Here is a 27,423-nt window from a genome sequence, read left to right on the forward strand (position 1 = left end):
AGGATACGGTGTTTGTTGGATTTATCTCACCAAACATTATTATGAATAAACACAAAAGGAATGAAGACGTTGGTCATTTTACTCATGAGGAGGGCGCATGGGAGATTGTTCAGGTTACAGCCTCTCAACACGCTCTAAACAATCTCCCCCGTCGCTCCTACATTTATTTGAAAATAGGAGAGTTCTACAAGACATAATATTCTAAGCATTAAGACACAACACAAAACATAGGACCAGCCGACACCTGTCCCGTCCCCGACCACATCCGATCACGTCCTTGGTCAAGGCGCCCTTCCATCAAATGTTGCTGAGTCATCTTCTTGAAGGCGAGACATCTTTCTATCTAAATATTGTCCATAATACTAATGCAAGCTAAGCAAATAAATGATAACTACTAAGATATATCTAACAGTGTTTTATGAAAATGCTATTGATGTAGCAGCAGTTTTTTTCTTAGCTGCCGTCACGAGGAACAGCAATGGGTCTGGGTCAAGGGGGGGGACGCAATATAACAGCCTGACCTTTGCACTAAACCTAATCCAATGTAGGTCAACATATGCATGCCAAAATGTTTACGATGCAGTCATCCCACCTCTAGGGGAAATCCGTGAAGTAGCGACCACATATTTTTTAAAATGTCATAAAAAAATTCAGAATTTCATAAATTTTCATATTTTTAAGATGTAATCGGCGGCACGGTGGCCGACTGGTTAGAGCGTCAGCCTCACAGTTCTGTGGACCCGGGTTCAATCCCCGGCCCCCCCTGTGTGGAGTTTGCATGCTCTCCCCGTGCCTGCGTGGGTTTTCTCCGGGCACTCCGGTTTCCTCCCACATCCCAAAAACATGCAATAATGGGAGACTCTAAATTGCCCGTAGGCATGACTGTGAGTGCGAATGGTTGTTTGCTTGTATGTGCCCTGCGATTGGCTGGCAACCAGTTCAGGGCGCACCCCGCCTCCTGCCCGATGACAGCTGGGATAGGCTCCAGCGCGCCCGCGACCCGAGTGAGGAGAAGCGGCTCAGAAAATGGATGGATGGATAAGATGTAATCTTTACCACACTCCTATCAACCTCTATCCTACTCTTATCTACACCTTCTATCCTCTTTAACCCCTTTTAAACAATGCACAGTATTACCTTACACTCTGTAAATCTTATTTATGTTCTTAATTTTGTTACGGTTTTAATGTTTTAGGCTAGGAAGCGGAACCCTGAAGTAGTTTTAAAACGCAATGCCCTACATGCTATGAAAATAATAGGCACAACCCTGAATGTTTGTTTGTTTGTTTATGGTGTTGGTAAATAGTCAGATTTGAGTGTAATACAGGACAACTTGTCCTTTCGTACGAATTACTGATCAAAGACTGTTCAAATATTTTGGAGTCTTTCGGCTCTCTGGAGTGTCACCACTTTTATTTCACACTTATTCACCCAATCCCAACTTTCTCCAAACTAGAGCAACACATCGGGTAATATAACAAAACTCACAGGTGTATTTTCTTTATCCTCTGCAAAGAACGACTAATATTACTGACGCACTGAGGAGTTGAGACATCTTCAATGTACAGTAGATCCATGTTTGTATTACACTGCCCCCAGGTGGCCAATCCATACACACCAGAAGGAGCAGCACAGTGTCCATGGAACTGAAACTGTTCATTCTATTTAATTATGTCATGACTTTTTTTTTTTTTTTAAATAAAGTACAATATTATAGAGTGATAGTCTTATTTAAAAAAACACATTTTTTTGTTGGCTTGTTGGCTTAAAGAGATTGATCAAATTTCCACTGATTTTGATCGGGAACGATGATTTAAGATAAGTGTTTTGTGTTACAAGGCTGGTCACGGAACGAATTCAACTCGTATCTTAGGGCACCACTTTATTTGTCCTCATTTGCTTCCCGCCACTGCGCACGCCCACATTAAAGCGATCCGAACACGGCGATGGCGCCACCCGCCTCTCCGGTGGCGCCCGCCGGTCCCTCGGCCCGATCCGATGCGGCCAAGCGGAAACATAATAATCCGCATGCACCCGCCGCCGAGCCCACCGCCAGTCTCGCCCGTGGTCCATCTGTCATCGCGCTCCCGCAACGCAACTTGCTTCTGTAACCGATCTCGGTGCGTGTCGCCAAAGCGATGGGGAAACCAGAGCTAATATAGCGTTGCTCGGTGGGCAGACTGAACACATGCTTGTAGTCAGTGGGGCTCATTTTCTTTATGACATGCCATTGCTCGATGTATTTTGGTTATATTAAGTGACCCTAACTAATAGATGAAAGGGAAACCCGCGCTTTTGGTTCTTCAGTCGTTGAACAGAAATAACGAATCACATTGAAGGGCATCGACGCTTCTGTCAAGCTCATCAAGTTTGACCTAAATTAAACCCGTTCAGGACAGATTCCGAGTCTCTCTCTCTTTTTTTTTTAGCGGTGTCGTTTTGAAGTCCGGTCAAGCAAGGAGCCGCTTGTAGCTCTCGATCTGGTCTTACAACATTGGATGAATTTCTGGCGAGCCAATGAATTTAGTCGAACGCATACTTTCAAAACTCTTTGTCTGCACTGCGCCTGTGCAATGCACATCTACAATTAAGATCTACAATTAAGAACATACAAAAAATATTGTTCAATAGTTTTACCCCTGCCACATGCTTGAAACACTTTAAACATGAAAATGCAGATAGTCCGCTGGCGCGGGCGCTCTGGAGTGCCTCGTTGTTGGCTGCGAGTGTGCGCACATCACACAGAAAAAGGCGGGAATGAGAGGAGGGGGGTACTTTTCTATATTATTATTAATTTTTTTTTTTTTTTTTAAGTCTGACTTGACAGCCAGTCTGTGTATTTGATTGACAGCTGAGCGCTGCTAAGTTGTTCGCTTTGACATTTGCAGGCAAGTAACAGTGCGAGTTTACAAAATGCACAGTTTGTGCCAATCATTAGGAACCATGGGAGATTTTAAAGAGTTAAAAGTTAAAAGTTAAGAGTTTATCCAGTGTTCACATTTCTTTAACTCGTTTAACATTCCAGTCTCTGATGATGTTTCTGACGGTTTCCCTGTTTGGTATGCTAGCCCACGTGTCTGGGCGCGAGCATGTTTGTTCTCTGTCATGTTCTTTAACTCTCATCCAGCCGAGATCTGAGACAGTTGCCGTTGTGTCAAAGCGATCCCTAACAAGCTGCCAGCTCAAATTTCATAAAGCATGCATCAGCAATCGCCAACTCGCCGTCTGTTTGGACAGATTGAACAGCTCTTGTTCAAACATCACAGACTTTTTGGACCGTGTCCGTATGAATGATGATAGTGTCGAGCGGTGTCGCAGTATGCCAAGAGAGGTGAAGTCTACTCGCTAGATATTAGCGATATTTATACACTCACCGGGCGCTATTTGGCAAATGAAGGTAACTGTTGACATCGGGCTTTTGTTCAGCAATGAGCATTGGTATCAACTCTACTCACTGTTCACTTTTCCACTGTCAAAAGGTACTACCGGCCAGGTACGATTTATAGTACCCGGTCCGTCGGGGTTCCAAACATGCTGAGCAGATACCGTGTGGATTTGTGTACTGCGTACTTTAAATACAACATGTATGTAATTGCAATCCATAACAAGAAAGAAACTTTTCACTGAAATCACAGTTGCTTTTGTAATTTGTATTCCTCAACTTGCCATCATTATGTGGCCTTTTAATACCACTCTTGCGTGCAGTACCCCCTGCCGCCTGGTAGGGGGCGCGCTCAGGTGACAAAGCGCGTGGAAATGTTTGAATGAGTGAGTGAGCGTGTGCACGTGCGGGAGAGCGAGAGAAAGACCGAATCGCAAGCGCGCAGCGCGCGGATAACGTGGACAATCGCCTTTAAGGAGCTCCCACGCAACCAGTTTGCACAAGTTGTGTGAACGTGTCACTATTTGTGCGTGCGTGGTGTCTTTTGGAGGTGGGGAGGTGGGGAGGTGGGGAGGGGGGGCGTGGACGTCGGAGGAGCTGCAGCGTGCAGTCGGCTTGCATGCTGCCTCTTGGCTGCAGTTCCAGCCGTGGAGTGAGTGACGTGCACGCAGGAGGAACACGCGTGGACCTCGGCTGCTTTGGTCGGAGTCGTTCGCTACTAAAACAGTGTACGGTTTTAGCTCTTTTCGTCATTCGTCATCTATTCAAGGAGTGTTGTGGATTTTGTAGCGTCACGACAACCGGTCGTGCGAGTATTTTGGAAATATTTCCTGGTTATTCTTTTTGTTGTATTTTTCTATTTTTCTTTTTTTTTTTTTTGCAACGTTGGGGATGGCCGTCTGGCTTCCAAAGTGAGGATCTATCCTGTGTCAACATTGGCAGGTGTTGCGTTCACACGCACTTTCACCAACTCGCCGTGGACGGATTACGGCACCTTTGATTCTCTTTTTGCTTTATATTTTTGGGGCACCTAAATGTGTTCGATCGTATCACTTGTCGTGTAAAGAAGGGAGAGCTCATGATGCGTTCAAGGCGCCGGGTGGGAAAGTGAGCTTTCACTTTTTTCTTTCGTACTCCTTGAAGCCAACAACAGCCCCCAAATAAATAAATAATACAAAAAACCAAAAAAAAAAAAGAAATCCAAATCCCAAAACATGACAAGCAACGGACCTGTCATCGTGTACGAGTGGCTCAAGACCCTGCAGCTGGCCCAGTACGTGGAAGCCTTCGTGGATAATGGCTACGACGACCTGGAGGTGTGCAAACAGATCGGCGACCCGGACCTGGACGCCATCGGCGTGTACGTCGCGCACCACCGCCGCGCGATCCACGACGCCGTGCGGCGTCTGAAGGAGGACGCCAGGGACGCGGCGAGCGGGCTCTACTTCACCCTGGAGCCCGTGCCGCCCTCCGCGGACGCCTACGCCGGCCGCACGCCGGACCGGTGCGAGTCCAAGATGCGCGCGTCCAAGTCGTGGAACGAGCCCGCGCGCGGCGTGGGCTACATGGGCGCGCACAGGAACCTGACCCTGGGCAACGGCAGGAGGGAGCTGCTCATCTACCCCAAACTCAAACTCAAGATCATGATTCGGGATAAACTCATCAGGGACGGCGTCAATCTGGCCGCGACGCCCTACTCCAATCAGGTAGGAGCCACGTGGACCCACGCGTTTCACACGCCACCTTTGGCCAGTGGGCCCGGCATTCGGTGGGAATTTACCCAACATCCACCTCTTCACACCAACAACATCACGTCACAATTAGAGAAAGCGCCACTTTGTTTCCCCAGACAACACCGATGTGAGTACTCACTGATACCGATACCGAGTAATGATACCACAAGTACTTTTGTTCAATGAAATTCCAACAACGTCACGACAGACACATTTTCTTTCTGACGCACGTGATGATTTGCTAATGTCTCAAACCGCCCCAAACTGCGAGGACTGACTCGATGACTCTGGACTTTTTATTTTTTATTTTTAAAGTATCAGTGGTACAGGTATCTGCAGCCTTCACGAGTACCCGGTACCTTGACTTAAGCATCAGACCGGTACTGAGATCTGGTATCGCTAGTTACCTAATTTCCAAATAAAAACACGTTATAAGAATGCACAACTGTGCCACGTTCATCTGGAGCAGTTCAGAATCCAAATTTACCTAACAACATGCACAAAAAAAAAAATGTATATATATATTTTTTTTTAAAAAGACATACTGCACGTTGCGCCCGTGTGGCCACCGAGTGGCTGTCACCATGACTGATGGGAAAACAGTTGGTGCAGATCAATACGTGGAGAGAGGATCTCCCTAGGAGCTTTCATCGCCCGCCGGTGATTTCCTGTAAAGAAGGAAGGGGGCGGGGCAAAGATTAAATTTTAAATTATGAATCCGCTCCCAAACGCCCCTGTCCTCGTATCCCGTCGCCATCGCTGTGGTCGGATCGAAACGGTCAACGTATACGGTGAGGGCCCGTTTGTCGCGGGGCGTACGTTCCACACCCACAGATAAAAAAAAATAAGATAAAATAAACACGATATTGAGAGGTATCGTTTTTGGTGGTTTTATCATTTTTAGCGCTGCAATTCAACTCAGGATTATTTTAATAATTGAAATGCACAAATTGATACGGATTCAGTGACTGGTTTGCTCCATACAATGTCTGTAAAAAGGCAAAAATGTTGATCACCGCTTTCCGGAGTAAAATGCTTTTGATTACACAAAGGTCATCTGTCTGTCTGTCTGCTTTCACGGAGGAGTTCAGAAATCCGAGAAGCAAAACAATTGAGAGGCTGAAATCAGAGGATAGGGACAATTGTAAGTACAATGGCTCTGTACGATGAATCGATTTTCAAAATAGTTGTTGGTTATCGATTAGTTGTCAATCAATCGATTAATTGTTCACCCCTTTATGGTTTTACCACTCCCACACGCTTTCAATTCATTAAAGAAACTTTAAAAAGACATTGTAAATCTGTTTGAGCGCACACAAATAAATTGCAGGCACAAAATGTTACGAAAATACTGTACAAGTGTACATACTGTAGCATCTGTGTACACGTATATGCCTTTAAGAGGCGGGGCCCGGTGAGGTGGCGTGTGGGTACGTGGGCGAGAGCGGCGGCGCACAGCAGCTGGGCCCAATTGTCGGCATGTACGTTGACCGGCTTTTTGGATGGCACGATTTGGAAATGAACAAATCTCAAGTGTCCGGATAACACGGCTGGTGATGCCTTTCATTTCTGTGTCTACAGGCTGTGGTGTTGAGCACAGGTCCGCTCTTTTCCTTGCTTTCAGAGTGGTTGATTTTACAAGCACACTTGACACACACACTATGTAACTAGACCTCAGGCAAAAGCAAGGTCAGAGCAACGCTGCACGTGGCCTTAGCGCTGTTTAAAAAGCCAAAATGTTGAATCTTTTGACATTTTCTTCGAGGGAATCATCAGCCACGTGGTGCCAACATTGCTCCTGGGCTCAGATGCCCAACTGGAGCAATTTCTGTTGATTTATGCCAGGCCTTGTTGAGCCTCTCTCGTCCTGGTTTCCGGTCATTTCACAAATTCCTGAAAAAAATGCTCAGAGATTGTTTTTTAAAAGTCACTGTGTGAAGTTGCTCACTGCAGCACCTTTTGATGAAGTTCTTTGCTGTGGCCGACTGAGCCCGAAGCCCTGTAAACACACAAAGTCTGGCAGTCGTCGCTTTGTCAACTCGCAGTCGCCGAAATGACATTTCAGCCTCGGGTTACCTGGGTTACCCTTTTTGTGCTTCCATCCTGTATTTCACATCTGTCATTCGTCTGCTTTCTATGCTGCCGTCCCAGCCACGTCTCTCGAAGCTCAGACTCGCACTCAACTTGATATTAGGCTTTACGCGATCAGGATTTTTGGGGCCGATCACCAATCAGCGAGTTTAAAAAAAAAAACAAAAAAAAAACATAGCCGATTACCGATCCGATCACAAGATTGAGGAATGTGTCTATTTAAATGACCTGTTCATTTACTGTATGTAATTGTGTACTTAATTGCTCAAAACATTATATTTACAATACATAATGATCTTTGTTCATCTATTTATGCCAGTGAGGCGTAGTGATAGACAGAGCAAATGAATGGTCTTCTATTAGATGGCAGGAAGTAAATAGAGTCATTAATGTATCCACTTTTTGTGACATTTTTGTTTGTTGGTGTGCCGTGAGATTTTGCAATTGTAAAATATGTTCCTTGGCTCCATAAAGGTTGGAAATCACTGCTCTAGTCAGATCGTGTATTCTAATCAGTCAGGTCAAACCAACATTACAACAAGACAGAAATAATGGGTGCTAACTTCCTGTAATTAAATGACTTCACCCACAACGAAACTTTAGCGCTTTATTCGACAGAACGGCGGCATGTTTACGTACAGCCGTCAGTGCTAGCAGTACCTTGCTAGGCTACATAACGTTTTGTTGCCTGCTTGCGAGCCGTATCGTCTTAAAAGTACGTGAACATACCTCAAGCAAGCCTTAAACGAACGTCCTCTCCTGTCCTGAGCACCGGTAAACACCGACGCACGTTTTTCCCCATTTTGTCCTTTTAATACAGTCGGGGCGATCCACTCTTGTTGTCGTCGCCACGGTAACAAGTGTACCCGGTCGCATTTGAATTGACAAGATAAAGCCCAATGATCGTAAAAAACGGGATGCGGTGGAATCTGGATACAAGATTTTATTGCAATAGTCTGACAGTGCGATCCTGAAAGAGCAAATTTGTCTTGTAGTCTGATCCGGGCATTACGTGTTGTCTGTCCCACACCGCCAACATGTTTTTTTTTTTTTTAAATAACTTCATTGTCCGTCAAATATTTACTCTACGACGTCAAAAGACACGCGACAAGGCTAAAAATAAACTATCTTTTGGATTCAAATATACTGTGCACGATGGCGACACGGAGTCAATGTCTTTTGCGGAGCCGATGAATGACGTCATTGATCGGATCGGTGAATTATGACATTAAAGCCGATCAGCATAAAATGATAATTATCGGCCGATACCGATCAGGCCGATTTATAATCGGTGTAAAGTCTACTTGATAACGTCGCGCTGTGCGTAACTTTGTGGTCTGTGGTTGCCACTCGTCTCCACAACAATGTCTTGATGCCATCCAAGATGTTACTTAGCAAAAAACGTAGTTAGTTTGCAGGATTAGAATAAACTCTGTGGAGGGTTTGGCATGAGTTTTAAAATAATCCATGACATTTTGGTGGTTCTTTTCCAGGAATTAACATTGCAAATGTACCTAATTTCTCAATGCATAATGCATGGATTTTACGATACTTTGCTCTGATACAGATCAATTATTGCTTTAAACAAAAAATCCAACCGAATTGCATAACACGTGAGCTTGCTCTTTCATTGCCACAACTTGAAACAAAATCATGATTATTTGATAGCTTTTAATAATTATGTACAATCTACCAGGTATAACAGCAAAAAGTTGGGTTCAATCAAAGATGATTTTAAAAGTCACCGCCGTCACCGTAATGTTTTTTAGAGTCAAACCTGATTCATTCATTCATGGTTGGATCAAGGTCGGAACACGCTAACCACAACCAGGCCGCAACAGTTTGTTTGGAATCGTACCAAAGAGTTGATCGAGAACAGGTTGATTTCGTCAGCCCTCAGGTTTGATTCAAATAGACGAGGATGTCATTCAAAATGAGAAAATGATGTGCGACTATCCAGAAAATCTTGCTGGTGATCCGCCTTTGGGATATATGGCCTTGTCACAGAATTTCAAGTTGTACAAGCGTTGACTCAACTCAGTCAACCCCTACTTGCTTTCATGTCAGCTTCTCCAGGTGACGGCAGCTTGGGTTCAAATGTGCATGCTTCGTACAGTTCTGCCACTTTGGATGAATAAATCCTATGGAGATTCGGGATTTGTGTGAGGGATTATGTGTCAAACCAAGGCCGAAACAAACAACGCTCCCGTTTTTTTAGAAGGCCGCATTCATTTAGAGCCAAAGCTTTGGCATTGAGTCTCTGGGGAGGTCAAGGTTTTCTGTCGGTGGATTTGAATTGGCTCCAGCCCAGTGCTTTTTCTCCTCCTAGTCTGAAAGATAGAGCCGTGACCAGCTGATGGAGCTCTGACCAACTGGCCTGTGATTGGTCTTGAGATAAGATGAGATGACACCCCCCCCATCCTTTTCACAGAGGAGACTCAGCGGAGAGGCCAATTACTGGACACAAAATGCCAGTCACAAGGGACGCCCATTGTATAGCACAACCACATCTCCACGTCTTCTTTACTTCTAATGCGACTCGTCTTTGTCATGCAAAAAAAAAAAAAAAAAAAAACGACAGATACTCTCCGTTGCTGCCTTGTGAGACAAGCCATTACCAAACAATTCACCGAAAGAGCTCAGCTGGGTAAAATAAATACCCATGAATCTTATCAAGGCCGCAGAGAGCACTTGTCTGCTTGCGAGGACAATTTCTCACGGCGTAAATAAACGCTAGTTAATTTTTAAATCCGTCATTGGAGAGCAATATCGGCGCATGAGATGACTGAAGTGATTGGCCTGATTGAAAACTATTTGTGTATTTGACTACGAACGAAAGGCAAACCACAAATGTAAGACTACCATATGTTAACATGTGACAAGCATATGCCTTGGTTACGGTTAGTCCTGATGTAGCAGTCCACATAATTATTACCCTTCTTGTCAGAAAACCCGAAGGTAAGGAATGAACTGCATCAACACTCGTTGGAGAAGATCCAAATCACTGTCCTTTGTTCACAAATATTTAGTCAATACTGTCTCCTAAGTAGCCTACCAAAATAACAGCATAAAACAAAAGTATCACTTCAGCTCAGTCATCCACATGATGACTGAAGAGAATTTCAAATGAACAAAACACTGAACAAAATGACTACCCGTTTTGTTGCGCTTAGAATACGAGTCTGCTTTCTTCATAGTAACTGCCAGTGTGTATTAAATCCTTTCAACAGAAGCATAATAGCAAGAGGAAAAGGCAAAACATACAGCAGGGTATTAGCCTATGGGGAATTGGTCCACCTCGCATCTCGTCCCGGTCGATCGGTGGAGACTGCTTCCAGCCTCGCGTCGATCATAGCCATTTAGCCCGAGAGGTGGGGGCGCGGAGAGGGGAGAAGCGGCAGTAAAAGAGGCCGAAATGCAAAATGTGGGACACTCAAACGTCTTGGTTAGCACACGTGCCTCGCAGTTGAGAGTTTGAAGAAGGATGAACCGCAATCTAGCGAGGAACACTGTAATCAAAGCCACCAAATCTGATGTTGGCGATGGCACACAGGTTGAGTCACGTGACGCCGTCATTGTTAGTGCAAGTGTGTCTGGGGGGGAAGTGGACGCTAAACACCAGGGCCTTCTCCATTGTTTGCGCAGAGGCTGATGGAGCCGCGTGTCCTTTCACCGCGTCGCCTGTTTTGCATACCCAATTTCCGCCCATTCAAACAGACAGCCAAGGCAAGTGTCCAGCATTGTGCCGAGGGCGGCGGATGATGATGATGACAGTTGGCTGTCTCGTAAAAGAGAGACGGAGAAGTTGTAAATAGATGGGCACCTTGTCGTTTATTGTACAGACAAGCTCTGGCTGGTGATAAGGTGGAGAATGGTTTGCGCGGTGATGGAGGAAAGTTGCCTTGTGTCCTTTACGTGACCCACGCACACGACATTGATGTCAGGCGCCTGCTGCACATACATCGAAAGAAAAAGCAGCCTTTTTAATCTGCTGCCAAGCCTCGTTGAAAAAAAGGAAGCGGCACTTGTCCGGTTACCTTCTTGTCAGCCATGGTTTCTTTTCATGTACAAATGTTGCCCAACCGATCTTGGTTCGCATGGTTCCTGCGGGAACGCTGCAATACGCATGCCAAGCCAGCAGTTGGCGATGTGACTTTGTAAAGAAACACCAACTGCGTGTCAGCTTGGATATGATGTGAAATAGTGTTAAACCGAGCGCTGCTTCAAATACTGCGAGTAATTGACTGGTTTCCATGCCAGTATCGTATTGATTTGATGCAATACAATCCAGTGTGAAGGTAACTCAATTTCCCATAGCTGATGCAAGACTTCTTCACACAGCAAACTAGTTCAGACTTAAACACAAAAATACTGTAACTCGGTTAACGTCATCACGTTTTCAGGCTCCTCCAAAAAATGTCGGCTCAATCTGTAGAAGCTTCTGTCTTGATAGACAGCTGTACTTTCTGACCAAGCCAGAAATTAAGATTTTGTTGAATACCGCAAACATTGTTTTAATTTTTTTCATTGGCAATTGTCGAGGGGCCTCAGGCCCCGCTGGACCACTGCCAAGACTTTTAGTGTGAACAATAATGTCAGCCGTTTCACCCTTTAACACATTTTCCTGTCTTTAAAGAGCATTTGACCTGCTGGAGGGAAAGTCATCCTCTCAAACTAAATAGACACTATTTCTCTCACTTGTCGCAAAATAAAAATGTAGTCACATATATGTTCTGTTACGACTGTTGAGTTTCCCAATAAATTTAACTTGCACTTTTTTGGCAAATATTCCTCACCCATACTTCATCCTCAAGTTTACAGCTGGCATCTGGCCACGAGGGGGAATGGGAAAACCGTTCACAACAGCCTCACTGTCTGTCCCCTCCCCATTCCAGGATTCTGCTGAAAGCACGGTTTGCTTAGTCTTTATTAAGGGTTCCTACACGTACAACCTGTAGAAGTCAAAAAGAACGCCAAGGTACCTCGCTCTATTGTACTGCACGGATGGAGAAAGTCAATTAGCAAAGTGACCTGCCGCTAATTTTTAATTTTTTTTGGGCCAAAAAAAAGACCAAATGTCATTAAAATGTATTTACATTTGATTTCTTTTTTTTTTTTTTGTCACTGACTCTTAAATGGCTTTTCCTGCATACAACTGTGAGCTGCTTCAAAGTAAAATAGCCAACTTCCTGTTTTTCGTTGTTGTTGTTGTTTTTTTTTTTTTTGGTAGCGCTTCTTGAGACTTCTTTTTGTATGTCCTGTTATTTTCCACCAAATTTCATGCTGACCCAGGTGTCGTGGGATATTGTTTTCAAAGTGAACTTTTGTTGACATTTGATACACGCTTGTGATAATTGTTGAGTTTTTCTGTATGTTGAGGCCTCCATAAAAGGCGATTCGTTTGTCACAACATTAAGCAATAGTGACTCGTGCCCTAATAATGGTGTCATTCCATTACTCTTGGGTTATATGGACCACTACAAAGTGACAGGTCATGGTGAAAGAAGTGCAGCCACTCAGTGAAGGGGCTCTGCTTTAAACAAGACCATGTTTAGGGCCTCTTAAAAAGCCTTTTGTGAGGCATTAATGACATGTACCCGTGTTGTGAGTTTTCTCGAAACCGTGTGCGAGTGCACAGGTCTGATGGTTATCACGGTGACCTTTAAACCATGACCTTGCATGTAAAATAAAATGGTTGAAGTCCTTTTGAACTGAAAATAAACGTCTTGGAAATGGGACACACCACAACCCTAACCCTAACTCATCCTGGTTGCACGAGTTTTAACCACGCCCCTCTCCCCCCTCCCCCCCAAAAAAGAAATCAAGAAAACTGAAATGGTGAAAAACAGTTTAACGCTGTCTCTCCACAACTGAGTACGGTACTACATTGTTCTCAGTCAAGTTTACAAGTTTTCAGCAATTATCTGCAAACGTACAGCGTATTTAGAAACAAATCTCTGAATTCATTTAAAATGCAGATTCACGTTTTGTTTTGTTTTTTCATGGCGACTTTGAGACAGCTTTTCTGCCTGGAGAAGCCAAGCGTCTCTAGGGAGCATGCAAATATGTGGGAAAAACTTACATATTGTGAGTTTGCAGCTGGCTTACGCAACGCAAAAAAAAAAAAAAAAAAAAAAAAAAAAACTGGGGTGAGAGGTTCTTGCTTTGTTTTTTTACATGATCAGGTGATCATGTAAGAGTCTGCAGACATGTGAATTTGGTTAGTGGGGGGGTGACATTTGACAGGCCCGAAGTTTCCAATTCGCTGTGCGTTCTCCCATTTCAGTCATAAACACGATAACAGCGGCGGGAATGCGGATTTATCCCCACGGCTGTATAAATGTCACCGAGATGTACTTAAACAGCATGAGAGTTGACTACGTATTGTATGCCACGTTTTTAAAAACACATATAACGTCTGGTGACTCCCCCATATACAGTACAGTACATGCTCTAAATGTTTTAGGGCCCAAGCATTCTTTGATGTTATTATTGTCTGGCCAAATAAATCTCAGTTTTGCTGCCTTTCCCATACTCGAAAACGCTCCAGATTTTGTAGGCTGTTGAAGATTTTTTTGTTTTGTTTTGAAAATTCAGCCACCAAAGCCAGTTTCACTGAATAATACAATTTGGTTGGCATGTCTAAAAGAAAAGAAAAAACAGTGGCTGAAAAGACACAGCTCAATTTTGAAATTTCAGGGTCAAATTGATTTTCAGGTCTCCTTCAAAACTGAAATTCAACGAGAATTCGCAGTATGCCTGCCACCAAAATAATTAATCGCCCCGCACTATATGCCCAGTACTGCTTTTTGTAATACCATCTTAATATTATATGGAAATCCTTTAAATATCACCCGTTGGAACTGAAAATTCATCCATTTTGTCTTTAACATGTAGCAGACGTTAGTGTTGCATGTGCAAACATTTTTAATTTGTTTTCATGTCACTGAAATCTTTGTAATACAGTGGACCCCTGCATACTTGCAATTTGGCACCCGTGGATTTGCAGATTTTTTTTTTCATGAAAAAAAAAATATTTACAATTATTTTTTTCAAATTTTTAATTAGTTTTTTCATTGTTCTATTTGTTTTTTTCTTTTTTTGTGTGTGTGTGTGGGGGGGGGGGGTAAGGAGCAAGCAGTTTATCCCCACTTATTCAATATTTTTTGGGGTTTAAAAAGATTTCTATTTTTAATGCAATTATAATGGGTGTCAGTTGCCTGCAGATTTTTACTATTCGCGCTATGGCCCGATCCCTAACCCCCCCCCGAATAGCCGTTGTCCACTGTATTTGAAAACAACTGCTCTATGTTGTGCAAGGGTCATTTACAGTAGACTGTTTTTACTAAAAACAGAAGAAAAAAAACGAAGAGGAGTTTTACGACAATGTCGTGTAAACACACTTTTCCTCAGTTGTGATAACAGTGTTAAATAAAGCAGGCCAGGGAGCAGTTTGCACAGCTATTCTATTTTCCACATTATGCGGAGGAACACGTTCTGATCACGCATGTTCATGACAGATGCATTATCAGAGCTATTCTGGTCCAAGGCTTCCAGACAGTCTGTCTACATAACCACATCGTTTGTGTGTGTGCGCGTGTGTTTGTGTTTACTATGAAGGAATGAATGGGTGCATGCGCTACTTCAAAACAACTAATGTATAGCATGCACATTTTTGTCCCGTTTTGACACCCATAAACAATTTATATTTTGCTGTAGAAGTTACAGCAATGATTTCCCCAAACTCATTGCATTTGTTTTATACGGCACTGAAAATATTCATACGTAAACCTCAGGCGACTGCATGTACTGTTGGTTCACCAACCACTAACCCCAATGGAAAATGAAAAAATGGTCTCCCCATTACCAGAAATAACGTTTACAACCCCACAAAAAAGCATCACTTTAATGGTATGGTAATTGGTTAGTGTTTTTGTATGTCATACTTTGAGACTTTCCAGTGAAGATTCGCACAAAGTGGGGCAGCATTGCAACTCGCCGTGTACTGTGCAGCCTAAAATGTAAGGAAAATATATTACGTATGTCGATATCTGTTACTGTTTACATAAGAAACACTTACAAAATTGAAAAATGATCGAGATAAATCGTATTTACAATAGAATTTTGGCGTCTTTTTTTATTCACAGATTTTCAATGAAGCATTTATGGTTCAGTGTATCGGCGTCAGGAATCTGTTCTCACAAGAGTGGAAGTAGGATTTTATCTATGCGAGGTGAAGGTTTTATTGCTGTCCACTTGGGGTCGCCATCCTCACATTCCACACTTTAATATGTGTGACTTTGAGTGTGTGTGGCTTTAAAAGATGGGGCCTAGCCGGGTGAGTGACGTGGGAGTCGGCGAATGAGAGTGTAGAGTTGTCTTTTGCTTGAATATTTTAGTTATTCGATTTAATCGTCCCATCCCTAACCCCAGGTCAAAATTTCGCCCGGCCTTAGCTTACAGTGTCATTTCTGTTCTTTTTGTTTGCGACCTTGGGTCGTCTTTAAACATGTTGGAAAACGAAGACGTTTCAACACGAGTCTCGCCCCGCAACGGGAGCCAAAGTGACAAGCGAGCAGGTGTGAGCAATGTCACGACGCAGATTGCACAGCGAATCAACACATCAGCACATGCTTTCAGTCGCTACTTGGCGTCCTCATTACTCTGATTACGCTGGAGAATCATCTTTTATAAATAGAAGCTGATTTTCTTTTTTATACTGTATTCGGTATTCTGTGGTGCCTTGAGGGGTCTTGTGACCTCAAGTGTGGTCATAATTGCCTCGGAGTCTCTCGTATCTCCGAGCAGGGAGGTCACACGCATACCGCAGGTGTTTGGATCATAACGTCGCCATGGAAACTGTAGGTTATTTAAACAACAAATGTTTTTGCCGTTTTTCTATATAAAAAGTGCAGAATCTCCCGAGAGTTTTGCACAGTGTTGATTATACTGGCATCTGGTGTTGTTGTTTTTTCCCGTTAGTGAATGCTCAATAGTAATTTTTCCATGAAGACAAAGGTTGAACCACAACTGTTGAGGGCTCAGACGAAGGATTCGGTCCTTCAGCTCACAAATATTTCATACAGTGGGTTAATTATACACTATTCTCATGAATAATTGATTGTCTTGCATGGAACCTTTGTACAGAAAAATAGTGCTTTGATTTGAGCCAAAAATACCGTTTACATAATATTGTAGCCTTAACTAATAGACACCATTTGGCCATTAATCCCCAGGCGCATTGTCCAATTAAACAACCACGTCCTGTCAAATAGATAACGTTCAGTTGGGTACACAACTGAATTACACAAGTCATAATTCAGAGTTAAAAAAACAAACAAACAAAGTCTTTATTCATTGACCCATCGTTCTCAGACGCTAGAGCCATCGCTTGGGGGTCCGCAAAAAAACCCAAAACGTGGTCTCACAGCCGTGCAGCAAGTGCAACCTTTATGTACCGCTATCAAATAACTTGATTTGTCATCCCTGCTAAGCACTGCAGTTTAGTAACGGTTCTAAATGTACATTTCAGGACGAAATGCGAAATTCAAAGACTCCACAATGACAGTTATATTTTACATCGTGTTTGGCTCACATTTTCCTTTTTTTTAATAATTTACGTGGAACCCGTCCGTCTGTTTCCAGAGCTCTTGCAGGCATTACGTATGTACAGGTAAACGCTCTACGCCTGTAAGCCCTCCTTTCATATGTGGAACTTTGGCCTTCTGAAAAAAAAACCCCAATGTTTTTAATAAATGGTTTCTGTCAATATTCTGAAAGTGCTTGTCCTGTCTTGTGTACTAAAGGGTTAACATTGTTCCCTCGACACTTCCTCCCTTTCTTGTCATACACGAAACAAAAATGATTCCGCTCGTCTGTTTCTTAGCAGGATTAATATCGATTGGTCTTATATGGCCCACGGGCCTTCGGTTGCCCACCCCTGCGCGAGCCAGGCCGTAGCGACGAGTGTGAGACCGCCACGGAGTATAATTACTTTGTCTCCGAAGCGCTGTCAGCTGGCTGCGAGGCACGCCAACACTCAACACCTCCTCCCTTAAGCCTAATTGGCCCATTTCCAAAGTACGAGGGCGGGGCCTCGTTGAAAGCTTTGATCCGGCAGACCACACCGGTGTCGACGTCGCTACCCGAGCGCTTTTATCGTCAGCGTTCCTGGCGGCGGATTAAGCTGTACGGAACCTGCTGAGCGTCTGCCTGCCTGCCTGCCTGCCTACCTCCGGCTCTGCATACCTGAATGTGAACTCTAATTACGTGGCAGTTACTGCATTCCTCCAACACGCCCAAGCACAACTCACCCGCGCATGCTAACTATTGCACGTGGTGTCATATAAAAGCACCGCCAGCATTTCATATGTGTAATTTTGGTCCTCTAAAACTCATTTCCCATGTGATCTATTACACTAGATATGCTCATCTTCACAGAAATACACGATTGTGACGCACTGTAAACTTATATTATACAGTGGACTCTACAAGTTTGAGCACCGTAATATTCCTTATGGAGTTAAGAAATGGCATGGTGAAGCTGACCAATGTAGTTCCATCCAGTTGGTCTGGTGCCAGAGTCCAACACACCATTAGCCGATCCATCTCGACATCTGCAGTAGGGAAGGCTAAAGTTCATTGCGCTAATTGCCGCTGTTTGACCTGGCTGACTGCTAGTCTTAATCGTTCTATTCATTAGACGTTAATTGCTTCATGCGGTGACTGAGTAGCGCTACGTGTGCTGAGGCCGCAGAAAGGAGAGAAAAAAAACACAACAGAATACAACATCAGGAACAGCAGCGGGGGTTCAGAGTCCCCGCGGCTTCTGCCAAGACACGTCTGGTCAAGCTGCAACATGCACTGTGATTACGTTCTTATGAACTTGGACATGCTGTGGAGAGCTAGTTCAAGAGGACCGAACCTGAAGAGATACAGTAGATGGAGGATGACTCGTTTATGACTATATATAGAGCCTGCGCTTTCCAGCTTCCATCTAAGGTCATGATCTTTATTGGCCGAGAGGTGCTCTCTTCTCGCGCTTCACTTCGTCGCTCCATCAACCACAAAGAACCCGCAATTGTCGTGTCAGCAGATCTGCTCGTGCCAAACCAAGCCCTGTTTACTTTAATAGCACCCCACAATTTTGCCTCAGAATTTAGATCTCTGAAAGGGGAAAAATGGCATTGTGTTTTTTGCTCTCATACTGCTATTTGTATTCAGGATGCACCACTATCTGTTTGAGGGCTACCCACATACCAGTACTGACAATCAGGCTAAGTCAGCAAAGACCCGATTGTCTGATTTCTCTGAAAGACTAGCCTGAGTGATGAGCCTGTGGTGTGCGGTGTGTTGAGTTTTTTTTTTTTTTTTTTTCTCTCCCTAATCTGATCAGGGAGAACAGTTGTGGCCAGTGATCCTAAATGTTAAACCTGTTCAAGTTCCGACTGCAAATCCTTATCGTTCGCCTAATAGCATAATTGCCGGTCAATTTTAGAACATTTTCAAAAAACGAGAAACACAACAAACAAAAAGAGTCCAGTGTTGCAGTTTACAATGACCTGGATGACTGAGCTTCTACACAAATATAAAGAAATAACACAATCATTTATAAGCACATTTGTATTTTTTATTAATATTGTGACAGCTAGTAAAAAATTACTTTACTATGCTATTAGGCTCCCGTATTTTCACGACCATAAGGCGCACTTAAAAGTCTTACATTTTCTCCAAAATGGACGGGGCGCCTTGAATCTGTAAATGTTGTTGTGACTTTGATGAGCGCTCCGCTTGACTGACTGGGAGCATTTCATGCGGACACGCTGCTTATATAGAGGAAACGCGGACGTGACTGCGGACAGCACGCGGACGTTAAAGGGGGAAGGGTGCGCGTGAAAGAGGACGCTATAGGCACGCCCCCAGCAGGTATATAGTGCCGGGGTGTGCATTGTGGCAAACAACATCGGTTTGGCTAAGGACCCCTGAAAATGTCACATACGAAGAGACATGCTTACGAAGCACAGTTTAAACTGCAAGCTATCAGCCACGCTGAGGAACATGGGAATCGAGCAGCCGCGAGAGAATTCAAGATCAACGAATCCATGGTTCGCAAGTGGAGGAAGCAGGAAAACGAGCTTGGCCAAGTCAAGAAGACGAAGCTGAGTTTCCGCGGAAACAAGGCGAGGTGGCCCGAGTTGGAAGACCAACTCGAGCAATGGATTAATGAGCAAAGAACAGCCGGGAGAAGCGTCTCTACAGTCACCATTCGACTGAGGGCAATAACGCTTGCAGAAGAAATGAAAATCGAACATTTTCAAGGAGGTCCGTCTTGGTGCTTTTGTTTTATGAAACTGCACCATCTATCCATCTATCGCCGGGCGAGTTACGCCACCGTATGTAATTGCATTGTGGATGCCTGTGCTAAGGTATCTGCTTTGACTGTTGTCCGAACTTTCGCGAAAGCCGGCATTATTGCTGAACAGCCCCCTGGCAACGAGACTGACTGCGACAATGACTAGAGGGAACCCGGCATGTTTGATGGAGAACTGGCCCGGCTGTTTATTTCGGATACAGATGAGGACTTTGATGGATTTGTGGATGAGGATTGATCAAAAAATAACGTGAGTACATTGTTAAATACTTCCATAAATTACAACCGAAGTCAGTTTTGCTCCCGCTGCCTTTTTAAAAACATACGCTAGCATGCATGCTAGCGTATGTTTTACCATACGGTGCGCCTTGTGTATGTGTTAAATACAGAAATAGACCCCGTAACTGAGACGGCGCCTTTTGTACGGTGCGCCTTATGGTCGTGAAAATACGGTAACTTTTTTTTGTGGTTAACACCGAGTTGGACAGAGCCAAGGACTCCGTGATTACAACATTTACACAGTGAGCTGACATGTCAACTATAATTCACTGGGTGACTTTGATGGCCATGATCGCCGGCAAACATTTTTCAAGGGTTCCTTTTGACCTGATTTCACATTGACTTACGCAACTGCCCTAGTGACAAAAAAGTTCTAATGATCGGTTTGCTTTAAGAGGATTACGGCTGAAGTGCTTACTCATTCCGACGTGCGGAAACGTTTGAACAATAGGGGGTTATTATGAGCAATACAATATGAATGTTTGTTGCTATGAAAGGAGAACGCCCAAATTAACATACATTTTGAATAAAAAGACAGTTTAGTAGGGACAGGCACCATAATAAATCAACTGTTCAATATGACACTTTCATTGAAACAGGAATCTGGAATATTCAGAAGTCAACCAACGATATCTAGTCCAAATTTTCAGTGCAATTTACGTTACTGAGTTTTCTGCTTTTATGTATGATGTCAAAAGTAAAAGGTATTCTCATGACGTTTGCATTCATATAAAGTGATTTTATGATAACAAACATGAATAGAGTATATGCACTACCTACTAATCCACGGTGGATCCCTATAACTGGGGTCTGGAACAAAGAACCCAAAGGAACATCGCCAATGCTTTTTGTATAACACAAGTTGTCGCCACAAAGCCACCAAAGATGACACTATCCGATGTTTGGGCTTTGTTCGTGTTTATGTATATCATATCATATTTGCTCATTATTTAACTTTTGTCCAAAGACACCAGCTATAAAGAAAACAACATTTTTGCAAGTTCGGATTCAAAACTATTATCTCATCAACCCGTAGTTATGGTCGTTGTTGCAGCATGCACAGGAAGTCCGTTAACCTGTTTTCTGGGTTTGGTCATGTGACGTTTCCCAAATAGTGCATTTAAAGAGCCCTTTGCCAAGAAATTCTGCACCGGTTAAATAAATAACATTTCTTACATTTCCTAATGGCCGACCCAATAGAAGTCGACGCAGGAACTATGGAAATTTTCATTTCTAGGGATGGTCGTACTGTTAATCTGCAAAATCTCGTGTTTTCCGGTGCAAATCCGGGTGTATAAATCTGCAGCGCTGCACAAAAGCTTGAAACAATAAACTGGCTTACTGACAGCTCGCCGGCCGGAGCTGAGCGAGCGAGTGAGACGAGACGAGGCGAGGGTCATGCATCTGGAATTTTTTGTCCGTGCTCCACCAACCATCCTCGCCCAGTTTCACCTCATTCTCGCTCACTCACGCACTGGAAAGACAAGCTCGAAAACAAACAAACACACCGGCAGGCCTGTCCTGCCATGCAGACGCAGGCGGACTGATGGAGGGGGATTGGAGGGGACGACAAAAAAAAGAAAAAACAGAACACCCAGGTAGTTCGAGATTGACAGATTCACTGACGGAAATATCGGAAAAGATAAAAAAATCTCAAGATCTTGTACTCATTTGCATGCAGGGTGGATTTTTGCAGCCTTGCGTGCCAAGCAATTGCTCTTACTATATACACACTCCAAAGCATTACAAATTGTGAATAATTAATATACGGCTCATTAGATCATAAGTCAGTTCATAAAGCATGTGTGGAGGATTGCTGAGTTTACACCGTGATGAGAGAGAGAGAGTAAATATCATGCAGATTATTATAGATCATGTCATACCTGGATATCACTCTTTGAAACTGCATCACCTTCGGTTATTAAAAGACAAAGTCAACCAGAGCAATATTACGCCTTCGAAGGTAGTACCATGCACCACGAAGTATCACGAAGGTAGTATCCGAGCCGTAACGCTGTCTGTGGTTAAGGAGATTCCACAATTGGGGTTTGCTACCCGACACATACTTCTGTTGTATTGAAAGCAATTGTCCAACAACTACACTATATCCTGCCGCCTTGAGATACAAGTTCAATTTGTTCTGCGACCACACTCGTAACGCAGAAACACTCGTATCCCAAATCGGGTTTGCCCATTGGAATGAATGAATACTCCATTAATCCGTTAAAGCCTCCCTTGCAAAACAAATAAACAACAAACGGGATGAATGTGTTTTTGAATAAGAAAAACTCTATAATATTATCCTTTATAAAACATACATTAATGACATAATTAAATAGAATGTAAAGAATTTAACAGTTTTTTGCTTGAATTCATTGGACATTGTGCTGCTCCTTCTGGTCCTTCTGGTCTGCACACCTTGGCCACCTGGGGCCCTAAAATAAACTCATCCGGATAAACCGTACATGGAGACGGTCACAAGTTACTCTGTAAGCCGCAATAATATTTGTTGTTCTTCGCGTGGATAAAGAATATATGCCTGTGAGCGTTGTTTTACAAGCGTTGCGCCCTTGTTTGTTTTCCCCTTTGAAATGAATTGAAATGCCGAGATTCATCCATTGCAGGTACCTCTGTATTCTGTTCGCAGTGCTGATGTTGCAATTTGCTGGGTTCTGATAAATACTGGCTCCCCTGTTACGACGCCATTCCGGCAATTTTGAGAGATGTCAGTGGAAAAATACTTTTTAATATATATATATATATATATATATATTCATATATCAATGGCACATCAGGGGGAAAGCATGAGAATGCTTGCCATTGAGCTTCCCCCAGGAAGACTGTATTGTGCTGTGAGTCTCAGTGGTGGTCACTTCACCATGAGAACACACTGTCAGCCCACAACAATGGCCTGCAGGATCGAGCCGCCTCTCCTTGTGTGCACCGATCCCTGTCCACTCCATTTATGGAACAGTGGAGCTCAAAGGCCCCAATCCAGCCCTCCCTCCGCCTCGGTCGCCGCCGCATTCCGCAAACTGCACACTGTGACCTTAAATATGTACCAGCTGGTAAGCGTACGATCCTCGAGGGTGACCGGAATAGCTGAGTCAGGTTGGATTACCTTGCTAATATTTCCCCGAAGATGACAAAAGGCGTAACTCGCGCCATTAGCGGCCAGGCCGGGTGTTGGCGGCGTACACCCTTCGCTAGTTGGAGGGCGGCGATTACGAGGCGAGCCTTCTCTTTTGTCATGCAGGAATCCCACAGCAAGGCTTTATACGCATTGTTATGTAAAGTGGCCCTTCATATTTTTACTCTGAACGCCTTTGCTGGTTGTGTGGAAGAAATTCAAGAAGAGGATAGGAAGCCTGTTTGAAATCCCTGCACGCCATGTGTACAAACCATCGCTTCCTCTCATTATTCGCCATTAATCACGATGTATTATGGCAGACTCCTCTTTCGACATGTAGGGCAAATGCAAGCAGCTCATCTTTTAAATATGTTTGTCTGGAAATCAAAGCCACACGCTGTTTCGCTGATCATTACCTTTTTCAAATCTGTATTTGTGCAACTCGAGTGGCGTTGATGAGCATAATCCTAATCAGGGTATTGTTGATGAACCCTCTTCACTTTTTGAGGAGACTGACGACGGCTTTTTTTTTTTTTTTTTTACATCTCCATACATTTTTTTTATGATAGTTTTACCACTTCAACACACTTTAAACCTGTTTAAACACACTTTTTAAAGTCTACTTTAGAACCTGTTTTCACTCTGTTATGGTGAAGAACTGGGAGACTCATATAATGTCACTTTGAGGAAGCTTTAGGTCAAATTGTCAAGTTGTCTGAAGACAAACTAGTTCAACAAAAAGCAACGTGTGCAGGTCAGTGGTCAGTTCTACTGGTGTTCCACAAGGTTCCAACTGAGGTCCGTTTTTTTTTTCTTTCTCATGATCGGGTTTTTGTTTACTTTATTTAGATTAGATTTTACTTTTATGCCATGTTACTGTATGTCATGTCATCTTTTTTTGTCTATTGGTCATGTCTTGTCAACTTGTTAGGTTTTTGTTTCCATCTGTTCTTGTCAGCCCTGTTCCTTGTGTCAACCAGTCTGTCTTGTCCAGGTGTGCCTCATTGTATCGTCAGTTTGCTTATATGGAGTTCTCTGGTTTGTGTCGTCGTTGTTGCTTGTCTTACGTCATGTCAAGTTTACCTGTAGTATTAAGTTTCCCCGTTATTTGTTACTTTGAATATTGCTAAAAAACAATTTTGGGGGGGGGGGGGTTAATGTTAATGTTGTATTTTGATTCTTCACGTGCCTTGTTTACCTTTGTGTTTTTGAAACCAAATTCTTTTTTGGAGATTCCTCCTACACTACTGCCTTGCCTCCCTGCTTCTGTGCGCTTGAGTCCTCCACTTTTGCCACCAACCTCACGAAAACCCAAAGACCTGACACTCTTTGTATATTAATGATCCGCCCAACATTTGCTGTAATATTATTATTCAAATGTATGCGGATGAACCCGGCGTATTTGCATACTGAAATGCAAATATTCCTTAATATGCACTGTCTCATTTTTATATATATAAAAACACAAGTTCAGAGAATCCGTCTTATTCACAGTATTTAACTCCTGGGAGGGTTTTCTGTGGGAAGGTTTCATCCAAGAAAGCATTTATTGCACAAGAGGGCTTGGTTAAATTCTTAGTTCCAGTTGATCCCAAAAGTGTTTGGATGGGGTTAAGGTCAAGGCTCTTAAGGATTGAAAGGGGCCTTCCCCCAAATCTTTCCCACAACGTTAGAAGCATGGCATTGTTCAAAACCTCTTTAATAACTCATGATGAAGAAATAAGATTTTAGGAGAGCAATTAGGAGGTACACCTCAATACATTTGTTAATTCTGCTTAAGTCGTCCGTGATATTGCCTGAAATTCATGATTCATTGTGACTAGTGATGTGCTTCATCTTCCTAGCTGCAATTTATATCACGGAATGTTGTCTCCGTACAACAACATCAAACATGTTGCGCTGTATTTATTATATATTTTTTTTGTGCTGTGGTGGTTAGTAGGTGGAGCCTTGGTGTGATACACATGTTGTTTATTTTCATCAAAGGAAACTGCATCCCTGCGGTGATGCGGGATTTTGCTAACATTTGGCTCAGAACCTGCGACTTCTGGGCTACAGAGGTCTGCTTATGTTTTACGTGATAGATTGGGGTTCTGGGCTAGGGCTGGACCATTTATTGATTTGATGGATTTTCGTCACTTTGATTTAAAAACAGAAATTCTTAGAAAAAAAATTATATTTGCTTTTTATAACATGTAACACCTCAAAAATAGTTCTCCAAGTACCATCAAGATTTTATTTCTAAAATATGTATTTAATATTATCATAAGGCACTGTGATATAGAGTTTGAACCTTAATGTGGAGCAGAAATATAGGAAAATACAAGCTGTACTTAAATAATGATTCAATTCAAATATATTGCACATACAAGTCAAATAAAAATGAGATGATAAATATTTAGCCATCTCATTTTTATTTAACATTATAAATGCTTAAAAACAAACCGTTCTAAAGGATTAAATGCAAATGTTTTGTTTTTAAAAGTTAAATACAACTGAACTGTTCTTAAATGTACTGCCACTTTAAGTTTTGAATGATTTGTTTTATCTTTTTATTGAAGGGGAAAAAATCGATTTAAATCAGGGGATTATATACCATATCGCATAGCCCTTGCCTGAGCTAACAGTATTTTTAAGAGTGAGCAGGTTCTTCCTTTCAAGCCTTGTAGTTCAGTCCAAGGACACTTCCTGCCCTGATTCGCTGGAACGAGAGACAGCCTTGGGAAGTAAAAGCGGCGAAAGAATAACAAAACTTTAGATTTTTCTTTTTTTCCCATTTCACGTGACATTCAGTTTGATTTGTGTCATCCTGGAATTTTTAGCCTCCCACCCTGAACCTATCACACCTAAAGTCATCGCAAAACTTGCCCTAAGGCCAAACAAAAGTGAGGGGGGTAAAAAAAAAAAAAAAAAGAAATCAAAGTAAGCCGGCAGTGTTCGAGGTCCTCATGTTTGGCAGTGACAATATTTTCTTCTGGCTTTTCCTTTCCTCACTGACAAGGAGCATAAAACATTTATGTCGACGCTCCTTGCAGCCCCCACAACCCCAGCCGCTGATCCACATTCACGGTCGGTTCATTATGGGATGTCACGTCCGCTACCTCCTTTCTCGTTTCCAAACCTTGGGAGTGTGTGTGTGTGTGTGTGTGTTGTTTTTAGTCTGGTAAAATGGTTACCATGGAAACGTGTTAGCAAACTGTGATCCTGTGGACAAATGGGCCAGTAAGCACAAGGTACTGCTGATGTTGTCTGCTGTAGTCATTTTGAGAACATTGATCAGAGGTTGCTGCTATGTCACAGCTTTCTAGCGCTTTTAACAGTTCCTCGTCAAATTTTGGGTGATTTGAATGTATGTCAGAGAGAAATGTACTAACAATGAATAATATCTGATGTAAATTACTGAAGGGTGCTTTAGTTATTTGTGAAAACCTAGCTCCTTATTGTTTACAATGAACACTGCAGGGGTTATGTTCCAGACTCACTTGCTTCCACGATATGGAGAGACTTTTTTTTTTTTTTTTTTTTTTTTTTTTTTTTTTAGTTTTACCTCTCCTACACACTTTAAATATGTTTACACGTAAGACACACTTTTTAAAGTATGAATTAGTGCCCGTTCTCATGCTCTCGCTGCCAATAAATGAGAGATTGAGGAAATGCAAAGACTTGCTTGCACAGTTCTGCGAATAAAAGGCTAAGTGTGCTTGTTTCAAGTCGTTTACGAGTCACTCTCCCAATTATAGTTGTAAAGGTGACAAACAAAACAAAAGAGAATTAAACGTTGTATATTTAAACACAAAAGTTCAACCAAACCATAAAACTTTGTCTTATGAAAGTCCGCTAGTTTATTGCTAACTTAAGCGATAGATTGGATAATGGAAATTAGCACAGATGTTAAGTCATTCTAATTCTAAAATCTGATACTGGTACTAACACACACAGAGCAGTAACACAGTTGAGTGGGCTTAGTGGGGACCTTCTCTGCCTCTTCTTCTATTACGCTGCATGTTTTTCAGTAGACCTCAGTGCTGCCTGGCATGTTGCAGGCACAACTTGGTACTACACCGAAGCCCCACAACTCTAAATTCGTTCCAAATCACCCCGTGACGTACGAAATCCACGAAGTAAACACAAAAGTGTTCATATGTCCGAAATGTTTTCGAGGTGACTGTTGGTAAGGAGTATTAAAAATCTGTGCTATAGCAGGGGATGCGATACAATGGGTGAACACTGCAATTGATTTCCTTGCCTCAACTTCGCTTTACAAGATGAAGCTGAAGAAATAGGTCAGTGTGTGTTGAAAGAGCGAGTGTGTGTGTGGAAGCTTAGGATGCCAGAATGTTCTATAAGCGCTCGTCTTCAGAACCGTCAAATAGCGAGCCCCCCGGAAGAATGTGTTACCATAGATGAAGACCTGCCGCGGCCATTAATCCTGTCGGGT

At 42.9% G+C, this 27,423-nt stretch overlaps 1 protein-coding gene across 6 annotated transcripts in view; it reads left to right on the forward strand.

Annotated features, from left to right (window-relative positions):
• Positions 1 to 4,285: 4,285 nt before the first annotated feature.
• The window catches only part of sash1a (SAM and SH3 domain containing 1a), a 144,152-nt gene continuing 121,014 nt past the window's right edge, over positions 4,286 to 27,423 (forward strand). For 5 of the 6 annotated variants that reach the window (XM_061704234.1, XM_061704239.1, XM_061704236.1 and 2 more), the window contains exon 1: positions 4,286 to 5,088. In XM_061704234.1, the coding sequence (XP_061560218.1) occupies positions 4,597 to 5,088 (492 nt within the window). In that variant the 5' untranslated portion in view covers positions 4,286 to 4,596. Of the gene's footprint in view, positions 5,089 to 19,675; positions 19,827 to 27,423 lie in introns of those variants that run through there. The other variant, XM_061704243.1, reaches the window with a different exon arrangement.

Source organism: Phycodurus eques, chromosome 18 (genome assembly GCF_024500275.1).
Source record: "Phycodurus eques isolate BA_2022a chromosome 18, UOR_Pequ_1.1, whole genome shotgun sequence".
Classification (NCBI taxonomy): domain Eukaryota; kingdom Metazoa; phylum Chordata; class Actinopteri; order Syngnathiformes; family Syngnathidae; genus Phycodurus; species Phycodurus eques.